The sequence below is a fragment of the Haliaeetus leucocephalus genome, unplaced genomic scaffold, assembly GCF_000737465.1.
Source record: "Haliaeetus leucocephalus isolate CR32 unplaced genomic scaffold, Haliaeetus_leucocephalus-4.0 Scaffold906, whole genome shotgun sequence".
NCBI lineage: Eukaryota > Metazoa > Chordata > Aves > Accipitriformes > Accipitridae > Haliaeetus > Haliaeetus leucocephalus.
This window is the reverse complement of record NW_010973342.1, coordinates 1,451,575-1,472,993: the sequence shown is the minus strand read 5'-3', so window position 1 is coordinate 1,472,993 and position 21,419 is coordinate 1,451,575. Positions and strand designations below refer to the sequence as shown.

At 41.3% G+C, this 21,419-nt stretch overlaps 1 protein-coding gene across 2 annotated transcripts in view; it reads left to right on the top strand.

The window, feature by feature from the left end:
- PPP2R2C (protein phosphatase 2, regulatory subunit B, gamma) overlaps nt 1–19,987 on the top strand; it is a 140,776-nt gene extending 120,789 nt beyond the window's left edge. For both annotated transcript variants that reach the window (XM_010583483.1, XM_010583484.1), the window contains exons 7-9: nt 3,940–4,109; nt 8,834–8,925; nt 19,497–19,987. In XM_010583483.1, the coding sequence (XP_010581785.1) occupies nt 3,940–4,109; nt 8,834–8,925; nt 19,497–19,788 (554 nt within the window). In that variant the 3' untranslated portion in view covers nt 19,789–19,987. The remainder of the gene's footprint in view (nt 1–3,939; nt 4,110–8,833; nt 8,926–19,496) is intronic.
- Nucleotides 19,988–21,419: the final 1,432 nt, after the last annotated feature.

Genomic DNA, 21,419 nt, shown 5'->3' with positions numbered 1-21,419 from the left:
CAAAGCATGCACTCACACCTTGTGGCCCTTGCAGTTTGTGTGGTGTGTGTTGAGTGGAGCGAGACATTCCAATCTAAACATTATCAGACATTTTTGGCAATTAATGTAAAACTAAGAACAAGATGTGTAAGAAAGGTTACATTCACATGTGCAGCCCTAATTTTTGTCCGCCATTAGTTCTTGTTCAGATTTGAACTTGAAGAATAGTTTGGGTTGGGTTTTTTTCTTTATTGGATGTGTTTCGTCCAAAATGTATAGCTTTCAATTTTGTGGAGTCAGGCTCATATTAAAATAAATGGTAAGTTGCAGTGGCAGCACCTACAACACCCAGAGTGCAACTCACTGGCTTGGTGAGAGCCACAAGGGTGTTAGTAGGAAGTGCGTGCACCTCACTCTTTTTAGCTACTGTCCGAGGCATCTGCTTTCTTTTGGCCAGTGTCTGGAAGGGAAGCTGAGTGAGATGGACCTTCCCACCCACTCCAGCTGTTCCTGCCCCCCCCCCTTTTTTTTTTACTTTACACATCTCCATATATTTCTGCGTGATCAATGCACACCTTAGAGATGCCTTTTCTATCCACTGATTCTAAGGAGAGTCTCCATGTCTACATTACATCAGAGAAATTCAAGGAACACTAAGAATTTTTTTTACAAGAGATAAGAGTTTGTTTTTCAGCAGATGGCAGTTCCTTTTGAAAAAGAAGCAGCATATTTTTCTGCTGCAGATATTCTTCAGGATTCAGGAAAACAGTGCTCTGGCAAGTATCCTTCACCCAACCCATCCTTCTCTCCAAAGTCTGGACTTCTGTGAAAAGCTACCCTGGTTTTTAACTTGTGAGCAGGAAGCCGTGCAGAAAGGGATTGAGCATTTTTATTTCCCTAGCAGACTTCCCAGTTTACCCTTGTATCTGCCAGCAGAGTAATGGGCAGGAATGGTGTCTTCCTTGGAGGCTCCTCCCCACCACTGGCTGTACTCAGAGATATGCTCAGCTTCCCTCTGTAATCCCATGATATTTCTCTATTCCACAGTCCTGTCATCAAGGTCATATTTAAGTCTGAGCAGTGTCATGTGAAAGCTCAGCACACCACACCATTTGTGATTCCTATGTTCGTTAGTTTGCAGCTAGACAGGTAGCTTTGTGTCTTTCATACAATTAGCACTGTGAAGATTATCAAGAACAATATTAATGAAAGTTAAATACCCTTTTTCATGGCAAAAGTTAGTTATTAAGAAGTTAATCAAGAAATTCATCGAGGAGTATAATAGAATTTGTAATCGCATCTCAGTAAAGTTCTGATTCCAAGTCCTGGTCTAACAAGATTTATTTAGATATAGAAAAATAAGCTAGATTTGAAGCCTTGTGGTTGTGGTGCTGATTGCCCCCTGGCATAAGAATGGCCTCCAAAAGACAAGTCTAAACTGTAACGAACAAAAAATGTGTTTCCAGTGCAGGCTGGCAAACCTGGTTTTGCAAACGGTGGGCCAGCACCGTGTTTTCTCCTATCAGCTTGAAGAGGCTGGGGTTGAATTTGAATTGCTTGCCTGAACTGAAGTCCAAGTCACATGGCTGTCGCTGCTGTTCTGTCTCCAATTACTCAACTTGTATTAGCCAAACTGAATAAAGACTATGCTTTTTTTCCAGTGTATGCATAACCTTATGCTGATGCTAAACCAGAAATAGCCAAGGCCCAAGAACACTGCATCTCACCTTCATTTCCTGAGGCCAGTGCCTTGTTCTGTTGCTCCGGCATATGCTGCTAGTTGCTAAGCTTCTCAGTAACACTGGGAGCTGCTGCTTAATTTCCTGTAACAATTTTCCTGGCTTCATTATGCTGACTGTAGGAACTATCTGCAAAGACTTGCTGCTACTAAAATTTCTACCACTACCATTCTTTCTGTAGTAATATGAGGCTTTCATGCCTGCATTAGTTTCTGCAGTTAATTAATCTAAGTCTTTCTAATACTTACTGTGGTACGGATAGAAAAGCAATGAACAGTACAGATAAAGGATGAAATGGCTTAATCTCATTAATTAACAAAATACAGAGTATCCAGGTACAAATATTACTCCTCTTTTAATCATTGGGAGTTGGATGAGACACACAGAGCCAAGAAAATACGTCTCAGCTATAAATAAAGGTGTAGTTCAGTTAGTGTGGGGTTTGTTCTTTTTTTTTTTTTCTTTCCTGGTTTTAATAGCAACTTCACATCATAATTAGGAGGATGAAATTCCTGCCAGCCAAGTACATAGTTTGGACAGATTAAAGGGAAGAGGTATGAGAAATGATAATTGCTTTGTGCTTGTCAGACTTCTATTGAAAATCTGACAGGATAATTACAAAATACCTGCTTTGCAGAATGTCTAGGCAAATTTTTAAAGAGCTATTTAAAGTTGTTCGTTTACAATCTGTCTAAAAAGAAAAGTTTTTTCCCCCTTTTTGAAGTAGTTCATTGCCATTTAGATGTGTGGTACATGTTCAAATATAGACCTTATTCTCATTGCACGCCTGGCTGCATTCCACTGCCCACCCCCAAAGAAAATTGCCCATAATTTTTTGCATTACCCCACATACTCCACCCACGTACTCACCCTTAACTTTCAGCAGAACATTATTTCACCTGATGGAAACTGTAACCTTGTTGCTTTCAACAGTCTGAATCATAGTCATAGATAAATTAATTGAGAAAGAAATGTTCCAGTGGACTACACAAAAAACTGTTTTGACTGACAGTAAAAAGTTGTTCCACTTTCAGCACATTTTCATGTCTCATCACACGGCTTTTCTTCACCTGCTTTTGAAACTTGAAAATGACACTCACCAAATTGGCAATTTTCAAAGACTATTCTAGACGTAGCTGCCAAAACCCTACTGATTTTGCTGAGAACTGAAAGACCCCGAAAGCCTGACTTTCTACAAAGTTCACTGTATGAGGTCATTTGGATCATAGGGCCACAGATAGCTGCAGAAATGCTACAGAGTTGCTCTAGGCACCTGGTAGGCAGGGCTGGAGTTAGTGCAGGCTTTTTGGGGAAGGATGAAGAGACCTTGGTGATTAGTGGACTTGTAATAGATGAAGCAGAGCCCACTAATACCAGTTGTTTCAAGTTCCTGCAATTCAATGGGAGTCATCCAGTATCATTATTATGTACATCTGAACAAGGATGACCAATCTTCTAGTTACAAGAGCTGCATTTCCCTGTATGGAGTTACTGTAAGCAATATTTCCTGATTCCCTGCCTTGTTGGATCATGCAATGCACAGAACAGCTAACTAGCACATACAGTGAGTTTAGTGCTTTCCAGAACTGTCAGCAATCGCACATCAGCTAAGTAGTTCATGTATCCACATGGTAAATCACTGTCTATTTTCTGCTCACCTCTCGGGAAGAAGTAATTGCAATTTGCAATTGCTTATCAAAATTCTCGTGTTCAGTTCTCAGGCGCCTTCAGACATGGCCAGTGAGTAGCCTGCACACTGGCCAGCTGGTTCTGGCAACCAGGGCAGGCTTTGAGTAACCACCCTTCCTGGGGATGCCAAGACTGTTGTGAGACCACACGTACACCTTTCATGTAACAGGGACACCTGAATTTTGGTTATGTCAGGAAGCAGGATGTGGGGACCCCAGAAAGGTTGACCAAAGATGAACTGCCTTGCTACAGGTAGCTGTAGTGAACTAACTGGTGTATTTACATAATTTCCCAAAGTGGTGCTTGGGGCCCATAGCTATAAGGTTAATTATTGTATATTTAAAGCTTACAGTTTGTATTTTTATATAAAGGTAAAAGAATAAATTAAGTGCTGGGCATATAATTAATTCTATATCATGTTCCTTGGTACATTGAATTACATGTTTCACAAGAAATGCACGGTTCGGTTTGTACAACAGAGCATTTTTTTATAGAATGCTAATTTCTCTCTTGCTTCTTTTTCTTTGAACAGTTTATGAAGAACCAGAAGACCCCAGTAACAGATCATTTTTTTCAGAAATTATCTCTTCAGTGTCAGATGTCAAATTCAGTCACAGCGGTAGATACATGCTAACAAGAGATTACCTCACTGTCAAGGTTTGGGATCTGAACATGGAAACAAAGCCTGTAGAAACATACCAGGTGGGTATCTCCTACGTCTTGAAATGCAACAATATAAAAGCATCTCACTGTTCAAAAACTCAATGTTTTCCTAAACTTCTCATTGCTTGGTCTAAGAAACAGCTAGCTAAGAGAGCTGCTAATCAAGGTGGCTAAAATCCTCACAGTGGCATCCTGGTAGTTGGAAAAGGGCAATTTCAGCATTAGTAAGGAAGTGTAAGGCCTGGTGAGTCAGGGTAACACTCACTGTGGACTGTGCTCTTGAAAGAAATGATGCTTCTAACAAGGGAAATCATCTCTTCCCTTTGGCATCTGTTTTCAAATGATGTGTTTCACTATTGACATTTAAAAGAAATTAAGGAAAGGAATTTGTGTATTGCTTTGCATTCTGCTCCCACTGAGACTGCTGAGAGTTTACACCTTTATCATTTGAGAACTTTTTTTTAAAACTTCATCTATGCGTTGTCTCTCTTGTGCCTAGTTCTAGAAGCTATCAGTGTTAAACCCTGACATCACCACTGACACAGCAGTTTGCGAATGCCAGACAGACACATCTGGTTGCCTGAATTCATTGTGATATTATCCAGACAAAATGCCAGTGGCTCCAGCCAGCACTGAGTTTGTACTCTGACATCTGTTCTGTTTGGCAATAGAGGGCTGAGCTTACATTTTTTGACTCTGCCTTGAAGAAGGAGAATATGCCTGTGACACAGAAACTGCTTATTATGGAAATGCAATGAGCAAAAAACTGTTAAGCTACCTACAGAAGAGTATGTAAAGTAGGAAAAATGTCATTCATCTGGCTCGCACTGCTTCCTTAGTGACAGTCCTGCGACAATGCTGGAACAATCCCTTGTTTTCTGTGTCTGTATAATGGCAGGTGGGGTACGGTAGTTCACAGTAACTGTAATTAAGATTGGTTTTAAAATAACATGTAATGAGAATTTGGTATCATGTCTTCTCAAAACAACTGAAATTTTACATCAATAATGTTGGAGGTATTTGTTAGCTAGTGTTTAGTAGACAAAGTGGGCCCCAGTGTTTTCCAGTGCACCCATTAAATTTTGGTGGATACTCTTCAGTGTGTCTTCTGTTAGTATTGGCATGTCTGAGCCTGTATACCTTTAAAACTACAGAATTGGATTTGCTCTGAAAATGGCAGTACTTGTAATGCTAAATGTGTTAGAAATGTTGATGTGCTGTGAAAATGGAGTGGGAAGGTAAGGGCGAGACTGTGTTTTATATAACAGGATTGTATCTCAGATTTTTGGGAACTTAGGTAATATATTATTTTATACTTATGCTAATGGAGTAGGCAGCCTTGTCCCTGGAGAGGAATAGCTGGTCAAGCCAACCTGTTTGTCTTGATTTTGACATCTGCTTTTATTTCCTCATGTAGGTAGCTGTGAAACACGCTGGCCACCTTTAAATCAGTCTGACACCCAACAGTGGGGCCAGTTAAAAAGTTATATTTCTTCATGCTGAGATGGGAAAAATAAGTATAATGTAAAATTTTCAGTCCTAATTATTGCAATCTGAAGTTTATAGGAAAAAAAAAAAAAAAAAGACCCGCAACAACAAAACCCCTGCAAATATAACAGTGTTCTTGCTGCCTTACTTTAACCTATGGATTGTCTTTCATTTTCAAATATTTATCCAGTGCCTTGTAAAGAGTATACAGATGCATTGCTCAGCGTTACAGTGGACTAGAGGAGAATCTGGAACTCAGGGGCCTTAGGAAGCCAATAGCACAGGACTCCATAGGATTCACATGGTCCAACTGCTCTGGGCAACCTTTCATGTTTTTCAGCTGCAGAGAGTAGAGAATTCTGTTCTTAAGAAAAAGTGGTTTAAATTACTCTTTTAAATAATTTGTCTTAGAGGTATCTCTCTCACACATATATAAATCTCGTATAGAAACTTGGAGACCTCTCAAAAAGTTTTTTGTGGTGGATTACCCAAAGGCAACAAATAAACCTAACATTTTCAGTTATGTATCCACATAATTATAATGACGTGTATTATTAAAAGATTAAAAGGTTGAATTTCTCATTTGATCCACTGCATGGTAGCCACTTAGATATTGTCTAGCTGCGAGACTCATGAAGAGGGTCACAAAAGGAGAATTCCCCACAGGGTTGTAAGAAAGAACGAAGTCTATGACTGTACTGCTTCATTATCAGGTTACAATTTTAGTATCACAAAAAAAAATTGAATTCCTCATGCAAGTTCTTTTTCTTACCAATGTTGTGGCTAAAAGAATGCTATTGCACAGAGCAGCTGTTGCAGCCTTGCTGAAACACGTTATCTGCTGACAATGATTCAACATGACTTTTTCTTGTTTATGCTTCACATAAAAGAAAAAAAGGCAGAATATGGTGCACTGGACAGCACTAAAAGAGCAATACAGTGGAATGGCCACTGCTTGAATGTTGCAAGGCAGCCCTGCCTAGCAGGATACTTTTCTGAAGCTGCTAGGTGAACTACTCCAGCAGAACTGTACCAGCAGCAACCAGAGGTGAACACGTTCATAGCTGACAATAACTTGATTCACTTTTGGCAGGGTCTGTTGCATAGGGATTTGGACTGATGTGTCACTTACCAGTGCAATTCCTGATTTTGAGTATTCAGTCCCAGTGAAATAGTTCCCCACGTAGTCATGTTGCTGTGTTAGTTTGGAGCATGGAATTGCTAGATAATTCCATGAAGGTCTGACCTAAAACAGTGCAGTGAAGAAAAGGAGAATACCTCTTGTAATTAGTTAGGAATTAATTTGGTTTGGATTCAAGTACTATTCATATGTGCTAAGAACAATATGTAACAGACAAGGCAAATCTGACTTTACCCTCAATTGGTAGTGGCAGATGAACATGCAAACAAAGTGAAAATTAAGTGTTTCTTCCAGTTAGTTTTTCATGGTCACTCTGAGGGTCTGAATGTAGTCAAATGTGGTAATCAAAGGCTCCACATGAAGAGCAAGCTGGTTGTCCAAGGCAGTAGTCCAAGTCTGCAGACAGAGCCAGTCAAGAAAAAGGAGCTGAGACTTTGAAGGGATAGTAAGAAGTCGGAGAGAGGAACTGCAAAATGCTTTTTGACAGAACTGATAGAAAGGCACAGCTCCAAGCTGTGGAGTTGGACACGCTTTGCAAAGGGTGTATACACGACAGCGGTCACGACAGATGGCTGCTGGAAATGATAACAAGAGGAAGACCTAGAAATGACAGTCAATGAGGAAAACGCAATCTATTTCCTTCTCTTGCCTTACCCAACCTTTCTATTTCTTCCAAGTGTTGGGCGCTCACAAAGATGATAAAGGAAAGGACTCCAGTTCTGTAACAAATTACACTGCTAACATAAAAAAGGCTTTAAGTAAAGAGAAAATTGAAGGATTTAATTACAGAGGGTGCAAGAAACTGCATCAGTACTAAAAGTGTTCTGACCTATTACTCACTATGAGGGTAAATGCATTTAACTGTGAAATGTTTTATCTGCATCTACCATTTGCCTGTTATTTACTGTATAAGACATTTTCTGTTGATATACAGCTCAGTGTTCACTCATCTATTAATGAAAATTGATCCATAACTAAAATTTATAATCCTTAATAACCTTACATTACAAATATTCTTAGGATACGGTACAATTTGGCTACTGAAAATGGGTTACTTTAAAGAAGGTATAAGTGAAAGGTCATTGTCCCTCCTCTGGTCTTGATGGAAGTTATCTTACTAGAAGAAATGTTTATGCCCTCAGGCCATTGGGAGCAGGAGTAGTCTCCCTGCACTTGCAAGAACCAGTACCTCTGCCAGAGCTAAATTATGCCCCTCGGCTATTGCATTGGTATGTGTGCTCAAGAGGCCATCTACACATCTTTTACAGTTTCTACAACAGCTATAGGAAAACATCAGGAGTGAAAGTGCATTAGTAAATTCATCTAGGCAGGGATTTTCTAGCTCATTATTTCCTTGCGGAATGAAACCAGTCATCCAGAAGGAAAACTAATCAAATTCAGCAAAGGATTGAAAGAGTTTGTATGAGATCGGTCTTTATATGATAACCCTTGTTCAGCAGAGATACGTGGCCCAGAGGAGAGGTCTTCTGCTAGTTAGTCCCACTTTTCAAGTATGTAAGTGAGAATTTATAATGTTGTTTTTAAGTCTCAGCCAAATAGGAGATATCCTTGGGCTAAATTAGAGTTCTAATTTGCAGCCCGTGCAACTACAACCTTGTACTGTATTTGGCTTCTGAAATACCTTACCCAAATATATGTAGTACCATACACTACAGGTTCTTTTAATAAAGCCAAGTTCTTTCTGCCACAAGTGAGGGTCCACTTATCTTGGAATATGACATTTTTGTTACTATTTAAATTAGATTTCTTGCACATTAATTAGCACATTTAGGGTATCAGCTGGTGAAATGTCTTTGGGAATTAGGCTAGCACTGAGAAAATCACCCAAGCAGGAAACAAATAAGTTGAAGAGGGGTGGTCTGCAGCCTGCTGAGGGAGGTATGCTTCATGCCTTCCTGGAACAATAATTCTGTAGCACCTGGTTAATTGGGCTGTGGAAAAGTACAGATAGCTTCTTTAGACTTTAAACACAGTATCTTCTGCAAAGCTACCAATCTGTGCAGCATATTTTGAAAGTGAACGTGGGAGATAAAGCAGAGAGTTGGGGGCTGGTTGTGGTGTTTTATATTTTGTTTTATTTCAAGAATAACCACAGTTATTTTCTTTGAAACAGGTCCATGATTACCTTAGGAGCAAACTGTGTTCCCTCTATGAAAATGACTGCATCTTTGACAAGTTTGAATGTGCATGGAATGGATCAGACAGGTAATCCATCCTTACGTCCATCACTGTCTTCATTTAGCAAAAGAGCTCCCATATGATGGGGAACAATCAGAAAGTAAAGTGTTAGATACGGTTATTTTCCACATCGATTTACATCTCTACATACCAGTGTTCAGGCTGATAAAAGGTGTTTGGATATTGGTGCAGTTGTGTCTCTGACCTCCTCAGACATGATGTACACGTTGTTAATCTTGGCTCATGCCTTAGGGGAAAAAACCTACAGATCCTGTCCGTTTTCACCAAAATCATAAGTAGACTGCAAAAGTTAAAGAATGCTGCCAACTTGCGCAGCCCCACCAACACGCTGAGGAAGCTTGTGTGATCCTGTATTTACACACGAGCTGCCTCAGAAATTCAGTTCATTTACTGGAAATGGAGCGAGGAAAGGCAGTCACGGGCACCCACTGATTCTCTGCAAACTGCTGCCAAATGACAGTTTCTCCTGATACCTACCTCGATCAGAGCAGTCCCGTTCCCTGTGCACTGAAGGAGGTGTCCTTGTTTTTATCTTGGACATAATCTCTTGTTCAATATTTTAATGAGAAATATTGGCACAACAAGTCAGAGAGTGTGAGTGAGGATGCAGTGTGCTAATGCCATAATCTTAGCAAATGGTGGCAGTGCTTTGGGGAGTAGGAATATTGTACAGGAAGAACTGAGCAGCCGAGAGGACTGGGATAATAAAAATGGATGAAATCAAAGAGTATAATGCAAGGCAAGGATTTTAGTTAAAAGAAAACACAAACCTTCATCTTATCAGTTGGAAACAACTCACAGGGACATTCATATGCTCGGGGACTGTGGAAGTGATTAGCAGTCAACAAAATGCAAGTGAAAGAGAGCACAGGAGTCAGTTTTGAATGGCACACAGTGACTCCTGGCTCAGCAGAGCTAGGAGCCAAGAGGCAAAAGTTTGGCACTTGCTGAGAGCCTGGAACTGTGCCTTCAGCTCACTTAGCATCTCATTTGGGAAAGAGAAAAACGGTCCGTCTTGTTGTATTTGAAGCAGGCCTGCCTCCCTGGACTGGGCAAGGACTATGAAACAGAGTGTGGGGCAGCTGTGAAAAAGGCAAATGTGATCATTCAATAGGCAAGACTGGGATATCCAGCAGAGAAAGGACTAGTGGTGACATCATGTTAGGGTCTTATTCAAAGACCTTTGGACTGCAGTTACACATTTCTTGTCCCTCATCTCCAAGGTGGATGAGGTAATCGGGCAAATGGACAGCTGCTCTAAAGAGAGGAGAGAGCAGGAGTTTGGTTTTGATCAGCTTAGCAAAAGAGAAGCCAAGATTATACTTGTTTCTAGTAAGTATATCAAGGAGGTATACATAGGGAGGAAGTGGATCTAGCTAAGATAAAAGTGAATGATAATGACACAGCAGCGAATTGGTATTGAGTGACAATAGGTAATTATAGCCTGGAAATTAGAGGTAGTTCATACGTGTTCAGACAGTGACAGTGTGGAGCAGTCTTCCCGTCCTAAGTAGTGGAGATGTAAGAAGACCAACTGTTTTGATAATGATGCCTAGGAAATTTGTGAAAGCAGTTATGTGAGACATTGGTTAAGATGACACACATCTGAACTTGGAAGTGCAGAACAAGGTCTCTTCCAGTCCTGTGTTCCACAAATGCAGATAAAGTGTAATGCCGTACACTGTGCAAGGGGCATCTTCTCTTTGGACTACTTTCCTTTGCTCAGTTCCTGTACCTGCCCAATGGAGAGATTCTGTCTTTACTAAGAAACAAAACTTTTACTTTGTATCATTTATTATGCAGATGAAACTATATACTGCCATTATTTCTGTTGTCTGCATGCCAGGATAACGTGTTTTCTTAACTCAGCATTGATTATCCCCTGTGATACAAACTGCTGACCGCTTAAAATTACATAGGTGGACCATACCAGGCAGAATACTTCCCAGCTTGCTATGACTGCAGCTTGGGTACTGGCTGTTGTGGAAATGGCTTTGATATGGTCAGAAAGTGGGAATGACCCACAGAAGTTTTAGGGGAAGATCCAGGTTTTGAGACTTTTCTCTGAACCTCCCAAACCCATGCATGAATGGATGTTTTAGCAGAGGGTTCTCTCAGTAGACTGGTTCCTGCTTGAGTTTGGTCCTATTAGAAATACCAAAATTAAAGCATTTATTGAAAATATGGACAGTGCTGATCCCTGCCTAAATCTGGCACAGAAGAACCATGCAATCAAATCATTTAGATATTGTGAAACTTTGACAAAGGTTCAGGGCTTTTCAGGTCCTTTCAAACCATTTTGCTTATCCTTGATGGAAATTCCGAGGGCATTGTACAGGATGGGCAGCCACTGGTTCCCAGGCCCAGAGTCTTTCTCCTGTAGTCAAACGAAGTGCTGCTGTCCTCATTAGTGCGGTAAGACCACTCTCTGGATAGTTGCCTGGTAATAATAGAAATATTATTCAATATCAGGATTTAAATTGAGCATAATATTTTTGTTCCTACTTGACAGATCAGAAAGATCAATGCAGTGAGTAATTATTAAGTGGGAACATTAGATTGTGAGGGCTTCATTTATTGTACTGCCCAGACACTGAGGCGTTGTTAGTCGTGCACAATTACCAAGTCCATCACTAGATATAATACACTGCTCTTGATTGTAAGAAACTGTTGAGTAGAGTAGCTGACAATATTTGACAAAAGATAAGGGTTCTCTTTAATTTAGTTGTTTCTTTTTAAAAGTCAAATGCATCAGCACTGATGTTCGTCTTTTGATGAACGTTCACTCTTCTGAGCTTCTTGCTTCTGTGTATGACAAGTATTGTATTGTTTTGCTACACACTACAAGGATATTTTTTTTTGGTGGATCATAATTTAAATTATATTTGGGTACCAGTAACTCTTAAAGAACAGTTCATTTGAATCGTAAGGTCACTTAATTTGATCTTTTTTGGTATGTATTTTTTTAAAAAGGACTACCGCTAAAGGTAAGCAATGCCTATTAACAATGGTACTGTTAAAAGATGCTGCAGTACAGTATTTATATTATTCATATGTATACATAACAGTAATAACTGCAGTTCTAAACATGTTTTTTTATCTGTTGCAGACTTTAAAACTACAGTGACAATTTAAAGTGACAGGATTATTCAGCTAAAAATGAAAGCATGTTTATTATTTAGGTGAAAATACTTTTTATTAATTTTTGTCATTACTAAGGAGTTAATCTAGGCTATGATAGAACCTGATGGTGAGGCTGTTTACAAAAAAAATCAATGTACGTGAGCTCTGATTAGAACGTGATTGATGCTCAGTTACTCCAATGAACAGGAACTAATACAATCAGACAGAGCCGATCTCATTTGGTGAAGGGCACATTAATCACCACGTACTTTGGCAACAACAGTGGTCAGGGGAGGGAGTCAAGCAGGGGTCTTACACTAATTCAACCAGATGAGCACATATAATATGTAGTTGAGTATATTACACTAAAATCATGCCATCTTCATTGTATATACATCATTACATGACTATGTAGAATACGTGAGCTCTATTTATACAGTGATTTAATTTAGTTCTTCCATTCACTTCCAAAGTCTTTTAATAATGACTTTTAATAATGACCCACAAGATACTGTTTTTTTTCCCACTGTCAACCAAACTAATTTTGTTATTTGAGTTTTACCTCAAAAATTAACACTTTTGCAGCTGTTTGTGAGTTAAAGAAGCCAGTAAAAGAAAAAAAATAATGTAGTAATTCTACACGGTAGTAAGTGAACACCTTAATTACTATTTTTTTTAAGATTTCAAATGAATGGGTGTATGGGAACCCTTCCAGGGAGACTTCTGAATACCATCATGATAAGTGATATGCTGTAAGCAGATGAGTGAAGTCACATACAACTGTTCAGTCAGTCCTTTCCTACTGAACTGTCATTCATCCCACTGAATATCCATCAGCCTTCACTCTAATCAGGCAGAATTGGCAGGTCCCAGTGGATGAGAAGTTAACAGTCTATTCCTGTCTGGCAGCACACTCCATGCTGGAGAGCTAGAAGATACCATTTTGTTCTCAAGGCTCGGCACGTCAAATATTAGCTTGGAAGGACTTGGGGATCCCCTGTTCTTATTCCCAGTCTTATCCCAGCCAGCTGTATCGGAGTGCCACAACCCCGAATCCGATGTATCAAGCTTTTCCATCAGCATACTCCCCAGGAAGTTTAAAGAAGTTCGTTCTTTGCGATGGGGAGTCAGTTGCTTCACACAGCGCAGTAAATTCCCTAATATGCCAGCAGGCCCCCACTGCTTGCAACAGTGCTTCCTCCTTTCCCTTTGTTGTAATAAATCTCATTTTTCAATCCTATGAAAAATGTTTTTGAAGAGTTTTCCTGGAACTAATCCTTTCTTCTCATAAGGTCAGCTTGTCACGAAACCAGATCTGGTGGACCTTGCGTGTGAATTCCGTGAGACTGCAGATGTGCTGTTCTGCACTGGTACGCATGGTAGTGAAATCTTGCAAACTGAGGGGCTCAAAGTGTAACTGGGGAGACAGTTTCAGGTCAAAGAAATTGTCCCTTTTCATGCTGGGTGCCTTGAGGGCCATCTTTGCAGAGATTTACAAGTCTGGAGGCAGGCTCTGGTGGAAGCTGCTCTCTGAGTCTCTTCCCCTCCCACCGGCTTGGATTTGATGTCCTGCCTCTCTTGCCTCAGGGAATGATGTTCTGCTGCCACATTTGCAGTGAGGGGCAGGTTAGCTGGGCTGTTTTCGTTTTTCTATCATCCTTAAGGCTGGTGTATGCTAGTCGTATGCTGGTGTATGAAACCCTGTCCAGCCTTAGTCCTGTCAACACAGTCCTGTGGCTTCCATGGTCTCTTGAGCAACAGTGAAGGAGGGGAACCATGACATGAGCTGAATTTCTCTGGACAATAGAAATCTGCAGGTGAATAAAAATTTCTATGCACCTAGGAAGACTAATCTGGGCCAGAGTTAACCCCAAAATTATTATAAAAGAGTCTCTAAAAAAAACCAGCAACAAAACCAACACACAAAGATGTGAAGCGAGTATGATTTAGTTTATAAGCAAGCCTTAATTCCAGCTGATATCCCCAGAGCTTCAGGGCAAACCCTGACATCCAGGAAGGCAGCTGAATGGAGCAATTTTGATAAAAACTGTGGCGTGCAAGGACGGCTGCAACATGGGTGACATTTAAGAGCTTGGCTTGCAGTAAAGAAATCTGAACGGAATGCACGAATAACAGATAAGAGAAAGTCAGAGATACATCAATTCTTAGTGACTGACATGTTTGATGAAGTTTCAATGCCTAAAAAAATATTATGGAAGATCTCATTGCAGTTTAGTACAAATGATGAAATCCTATTCAGATACCCTTGAGGTTGATGAAGTAAGGAATTTGTTGACCTTCCAACAGAGGCAGAACTTTTTAGAGGCGAAAGCCATGTACTGAAGCATTTCATTTAACAGAGTCACTACTAAAAACAAAATATTGAGACCCAGATGTTTTAAAGTATTAAGATGCTTCAAGATGCTGAAGCCATCAATAGTTGATAGGGTGCTTCTGTAGACCCTAAAACTCTGGCCTTAAATTAAACATCAGTGGTACAACTACTGGTGTCATGCAAAATAAACTCGTTATTCATAGATAAATATTTGCTGGTTTAGTTTTGTGTATTCTTCTTACAATGCAAGCAGGAAGAACTTTTCTTCTCAAATCCTTTGCTCCAGACAATTTTACAGATTGGAAAATGACTTTTTCAAAAAATACCTTACCTGAAATATTGCTGGCTACCAGATCAGCATGGCACAGGGTGAAGAAACCTCAACTGGGTGAGTACTGTACAGAGGGAGCAGTTAATGTTCTGCTAATTTTGAAACAACCTTTCCTGCCCAAATGGGCTTTAGCTTCTGGGAATTTGCAGAAAGGTCATCGAGGTCTGTGTTGTGATTGCCCAGCTGAAAAGCAGATTGCACACATGATTGCATGCAACCCCCTTTTATACAGCCCTTGGCAAGAATAGAAATTCCTGCAAAATAGACAACTAGCAGTGCTTTTCCTTCCCTGCACCCCATGGTAAGCTGGTATATGACCAGCTCAGCCCTACAGATCTCCCAGCATCCTGACACCTCTGGTGCCACAACTGGCACTACCAAATTCCTGCCAGATTCAAGAGCACAGGAACCAGTCATTTGTATGTGCCGAGAGAGGCGACCTGCCCACCAGCTCATTTCTCCGGCCTTCAGCCCAAAGGAGAAGGCAAGAATGGAAGCGCAAAACACTTGAGAGCTAGGCAAGTTGTCCATGACAGTAAGTGAGACTGGAGGTAGTGGGAGATCACAAAGAAAGGGTGAGCAGTGAGACTTCCAAAAGTGAAATGAAGGCGGGGGGGGGGGAGGAACAGAGAAAGAGAAATGACAAAATGAAGCAAAAGAGACAGGACAGAGCAGGGAACAGAGGATGAAGCTAAGGAGGATACTTCACTGGCAGGAGAGAGAGAAGCAGGTAAGCTGCTTTTTTAAAATTGTAGAGCAGGATAGAGGGAAATGGAAAAAGGGGAGGGGAGAAGGAAGAGAGGGGGAAAGGAAAACCTGCCTGGAAAGTGTGGTAAAAACCAGAGTCGGAATTGGAGGGGAAGAAAGAGAAAAAAAAAGAACAGAATGGCAGCTAGGGAGGCAGTAAGAAGAGAAGTCAATTAATAAAAGTGGGGTTGGTCTGCACGGGGGTTTTCTCCTTCCCTTTTTACCTTGTGTAAGAATACATTTGTCCTGCTTGTAAAGGAAAAAAAAAAAAAAAAGGTAAGACTTCAGGCCATAGTGAGCCTGCATGAAGACTGAAGGTTGGCAGCAAGATGCCTCGGTTTGTGTCACTAATAAGCAAGAATGCCCCAGTGTCAGTGCAGGCTGGATGAATTAGTAGCATTTTGTGTTGTCACTCAAAACACACGTACCTGAAGAATTGCCAGAAACCCTCAGACCTTGCTTGGAGCAGCTCTAAAAGAGGGAGCACAGAGTACACCATGTGCTCTGCAGAGCAGCACCATGCAGAGAGGAAAACGTGTTCCCCTCGCGGGGCAGCACAGGAGGGTTAGCATCGAGCTGTGTGAATGCATTTTGGGCCCTGCAGATATGGGGTGTTGCCTCTCCTTCCCGAGCACATGCTAGGCTGCCGATGTGTGAAATGTAGGCAGCGGTAGCCACGTTGCTGCCATTGGGGTTTTTTTCCTGCTTTTTTGCTTTTTTTGCCTCTTTAAAAATTATTATTTTTTTAATCATGCTGCCTGTAGCTCTGGTGGTTTGAGCTGGGTGCAGGCTATCAGCAGCTTTGCTCCAGCTTGAGCTATCAGTACGCAGCTCCTCAAGGTGCACTGGAGTGTGTTCTACATCCTAAATACCCCTGCACAGCTGAGATGATGGTACTTCTGACCATGTGTAGCACAACTTGTAAACCTGCTTTCTAAATAAAATTAAAGGTGGTTAGGCAGAGCTTTTCCGGTCTGCTCTCTTACACATATATGAATTAGTGTGGGGTGTTTGGGGTGAGGGGCTTTGGTTTTTTGAACCAGCCTCACTTGCAAGGGTCTTGTGCAAGCACTCGCTGTCTGGAAATACAGAGCAAACTCTTCCTATACTCAGCTACAATTTTTATTCTCATATGTGTATATAAAAAATACTCATCATATACATTCCATTATTGTACGTTATTTTTTCCTGAACGGGAATAAATTGCAGGCTTACATCTAGTTCTCACTCTCTTTTATTGTTATTTTAAGCAGCAGGTAAGGTTATAATCCATCCGTGTTTGTGACCTTGAACAAGAATGGGCGCTCTCTCATTTACATAATGCTATTTTTTACTGAGCCATTAAACTGCAGAAAAACAGGGCCAGCATGAAAAGTAGTCATCTACATATGTTAAAAAAAATAACTGCAGTAAATCCAACTGAAGAAAGCAGACTTTTAAAAATATGCCAGAGTTCAAGAAATTAAAAAGCAAATGGACTGTAAAAGCAGTTTACTGCAAGCAAAACCTCCTAAAATAAGATTCTTCACAAATACCTCTCTGTGCATTTGGTGCACTGCTACTCTGCCTGCATGAAAGCTGCTCCCCTGGCAGTTCCTGCCTTCATCAGGCGGGATGCTCCTCATTCGCCTGGGAACCACAGCTCTGCAGCCATGGCACAGGGCGCCCCAGCGTTACGAACCCGTTTCAAAATTTTGCCTGGGGGCAAAAAAACCCACGGTACTGTGCTGGGCTGTTTGCATCACAAGTTGTGTAAGTTAGTGCTGAGATATGAAATAACCTCGACTTTTTCATGTTGTGAATAACCATTACAGCAGGAGCCGTAATGACAAGACACGGTGATTTGGAAGGAGTGAAACATTAGATTTACTGCTGTTGATTCAATTTCTGAAATGGGCACTAATCTTGATCCATAGGCTTTCTGCAGCTTCTGGAATATGTTTTATCAAGCTGTCACACCGACTCTTTTGTTTTTTTAGCTTGTGAGACCGTTAACTTGTGCCTTCCTGAGCAGGATTGTGCCAGGCCTTTGCGGGTGGGGAAGGTAAGGGGAACCTCGCTGCAGACAACCCAAGGACGGGTACCGCTTCTGGAGAGCGGCGAGGCAGCTCCCCGCCACGGGCTGGCTGCAGCTCGGCGCGGACAAGTGCCTCTGTTGCCCATCCCAAACGCAGCAGCAGAGCAGCGGTGTGCTGCCTGCAGACCTCAGGAAAGCAGCTTCTCGGCAGGGCGAAGGCTGTAGGTGAGCTATTGCTGCGGGCAGTGCATGCTGTGTCTCTGTGCTACGCCGGTCTGGTTTGCAGCAGTTGCCTTTAGCACTTCAGGAGCTGCAAAAAGCTCAGTGTGGAGTCAGCTGTCAGCAAACTCCAGCATGCCATCAGCAAGCATGGAAGCAGGATGGAGCTGGCAGTCCTGCTAGTGATTCACAGCGTACAAATCCGGCTCTCCCGCTCTAGTTACTCTCCAGTGGCTCTGAAGCGAGCGGAGCTGCTGTCAGTCAGGAGCTGTAGTGCAAAAGCAGTTAGCTGCACAGCTCCCATTTGTGCGTTTTTCAGTATATTATTCATTTGTATTACAGTAGCTCCTAAGGGCCCCAAATGAGATCAAGGCAACGCTGGCTGGAGGCTATGCACGTAGTGTAAGACAGCTCCTGAATCCAGGAGCATCTAATCTAATCAGCTAGTGAGCGTCTGTACAGCAGAGAGTATAGTTTATGCCGCCTTCTCCCATGATTGCATATGCCCAGTATACTGCTCAACACAGATTCCCCCCAAGTGGGAAACGGAAGCAAAGTGCTAAAGCAATGTAACTGTCATTTGAGATGGAGGTTAATTTATATGCGAAGCACGGGAAATATGCTCTGTTGCGCTGTACTAGAAAGGCAAATAGTTCCTGACTGCATGAGTTTTAGAACTGTACAGCTTCTCCTGTGAGGACCTGACCATTTGGGGTGGATTCCCCTTCCAGAATGGAAATTCAGAAGAAACACCCTGTTTGGGGCTGAGATAGGAGAGTAGAGCGTGGCCCTGGCTTCACATATGGAAAAGTTCACAGGGGATGAGCTTTTGAACAAGGCTCTGAAACCCATGATTATGCTAATCCAATAACCTGAGGGCCATGGATGAAATCCTGAATTCATTAAAGTTAGTGACAAAATATCCTCCCCTAGGGACTGGGGGAATGAAGCAACTGGCAATCCATTATTTCAAACTACAAGCTGATTAATGGGGTAATTTTATGCAGATCGAGGTATGTTTTCCGTCCCTTTCTCCCAGACCCAGAAATATATCCTGACTTGAAGCTTCATTCAAACTTCATACAAGAGATGACAGAATCCTGTTTATCAATGTGTTTATTTCTAAGAAGCATTGTAGATACAAATTTTAATGGTGTCTAGAATTGCAAGGTCAATGGCTTCAGAAGGGAAAAGGGCTTATTCTAGAATTTACTTGTGCAAACTCAGTGTGATTTTTCAGAACCTTTCAAAACAGCTTTCTTCAAAATACTCATTAAAATATATAATTATGTACTAAATCTTCCTATTGTATCAAAAGGTTTGAAATACTTGGAAATTTTTTTTTAAAGACTGTTTCTGGAATCGTGGTAAATCTCAGCTGTCAGAAAAGGTAAAGCTCTGGAGAAAGAAAAAAGCCTGAAATACATGATCCTTAAAAACTCTTAAAAAGCTGGAGGGTAATTAAAAATAACTTATTAAAACATACTCCTTCTATATATTGTCTTGTGAAGTCAATCTCATGATGTCGGGGTCCTGACATTCGTTCATGCTTCAGGATGCAGTTTTGGGATAACTGTAATTTTCATTGAATACTCTAATAGGGAAGGGGAAGACATTGGTAGAAGGAAACTCTTCACTCGGGAATACTGGGAAAAATCCTGTTTCATATTCTTTCCCAGCTGAAACCAGAAGACATCTTATCCTAAGGTTAAAGCTCAGCTGTCCTGATCCAGTCATGTTAGTAGACTTCCCACCAGCTGCTGTTTAACTGTCTTTGTTTTCGTTTTCTTTCTTTCTCTCTACAGTGTGATAATGACAGGTGCATATAATAATTTTTTTCGAATGTTTGACCGAAATACCAAACGGGATGTTACCTTGGAGGCATCCCGAGAGAGCAGTAAACCACGAGCTATTCTTAAGCCCCGGAGAGTCTGCGTCGGAGGCAAGCGAAGGAAAGATGACATCAGTGTCGACAGTTTGGACTTTACTAAGAAGATCTTGCACACAGCGTGGCACCCAACTGAGAACATCATTGCTATAGCAGCGACAAACAATCTGTACATATTTCAGGATAAAGTGAACTCAGAAATGCACTAGATTTATCAATATCCCTCTATATTTACAAACCAGCCTCTTGAGAGTTGTAGAAGGATGTGATCTTCACAAAAATTGTGGCTTCTGTGGTGGGATTTGTAGGTTGCATCCTTTCATCCCTCAGCCTGTATCATTATTGGTGGCAAGCCAACTATTTTCCATCACTGCAACTGTATGAGTAAAAGGCACGACTGCAAATCCAGTACTGTGGTCTGTATCGGTTCCTTTAAACAAACAGGGGTGTTTAGTCACTGTGGGAGCATTCCTGAGGAGGGTTGAGTCTCCTCAACTCCCGTCAGTCCTTTCGAGGGTCCGTTCTGGTGCCCTGCCTGCTTTTGCAGTCCACAGCATTTACCACATTGTTAGAGCTTTTTGCCTCGATCTCTTGATTATTTTTTTTCAGTAGCGTTTTCCTGTCTTTCAACTAAGCCAAGCCTGTTCGAGTGACTGAATAGCCGCATCCCTTTAGAGCACGTGGCACATTGGAGGGGCCTCATGAGAGTTATAACTGGAAGCAGAATCCCTGCTGGTGAAAAGCTGCCCTGTCTCACCCGTCCTACTCCCTTCTTTACAACACCCTCTTATTTATTTATTTATTCACATTACTTTGGGCTTCAGCTTCCCGAGTGAGTAAGTGAGAGACTGGTATAGTTTCTCAGCCAGCTTATTTTAAGTTTATTCTCCATAGATCTCTTTGCTCTGTTTAAAACAATAACTAGTATCTTCATCACGTGGAGAACTATTAAAAAACTTGGTATTGCCAGAGGGACTGGCTGGTCAGACACAGCCTGGCAGTTAACACACAAACCCGTCCTACCGTTTGGGGGTTGGAGTTCTGGAAGCCTTGGCTAGAAGTGCTGTCCTTGAAGGCAAACATCGACTTCAGTGGGAACAAAATTACATCACTGCTAGATACTTCAGAAAGTCCCTCGTTTGTTGATTGCAGCATGGTTATTTTAATCCTGGCCTTTTGGGAATACAGGCAATGCCATGGTTATCTGTAGCTGTAAAAAGAATGGTACTGCGAGATGCAGCCACTGCTCAGTGAATTTTAATTTTTTTTTAATGAGTCCACTGCTGGGAGACAAAATTCTTCCTGGAGAAATATGAAAAATCAAAAACCCCAAACCGAACAAAACCTTCTTCCACATAAATACTGTTAGCTCTATCTCTGTTTTAAAATGAGTAGTGATGTAAATGGAAAAGGAGAGTACACACAATTGGTGTAGCACATGCAGGAATTACACGGGAAGGGTGCAGTGGGCAGGGAGTCCTCTTAATCCAGGAAAAGAAAGTTCTGCTGCCTCCCTAATAGCTCTGGCAGAAAAATTAATATCCCAAAGGATTTCTCCTCAAACCATGAATAAAAGAGCACAACTCAGATGACCTGTTAATCTGCCCATATTAAAACTCAGAAAAAAAGGAGTCTTTAAGCCATTATGCACTGATTTCTTGGTAAGTGGAAAATGTACTGATGAAGGGATCTGCATGCTTTTATATTTTGGTTTGGGGGAAAGGGTGGGTGAAAATCTGCTTACAAGAACTAAAAAACCCAGAGTCTACAGCTTTTATATGACATCTTAACACAACACATGAAATCTGTATGTTTGAAGTTTTCTAGATCAATGCTGTAT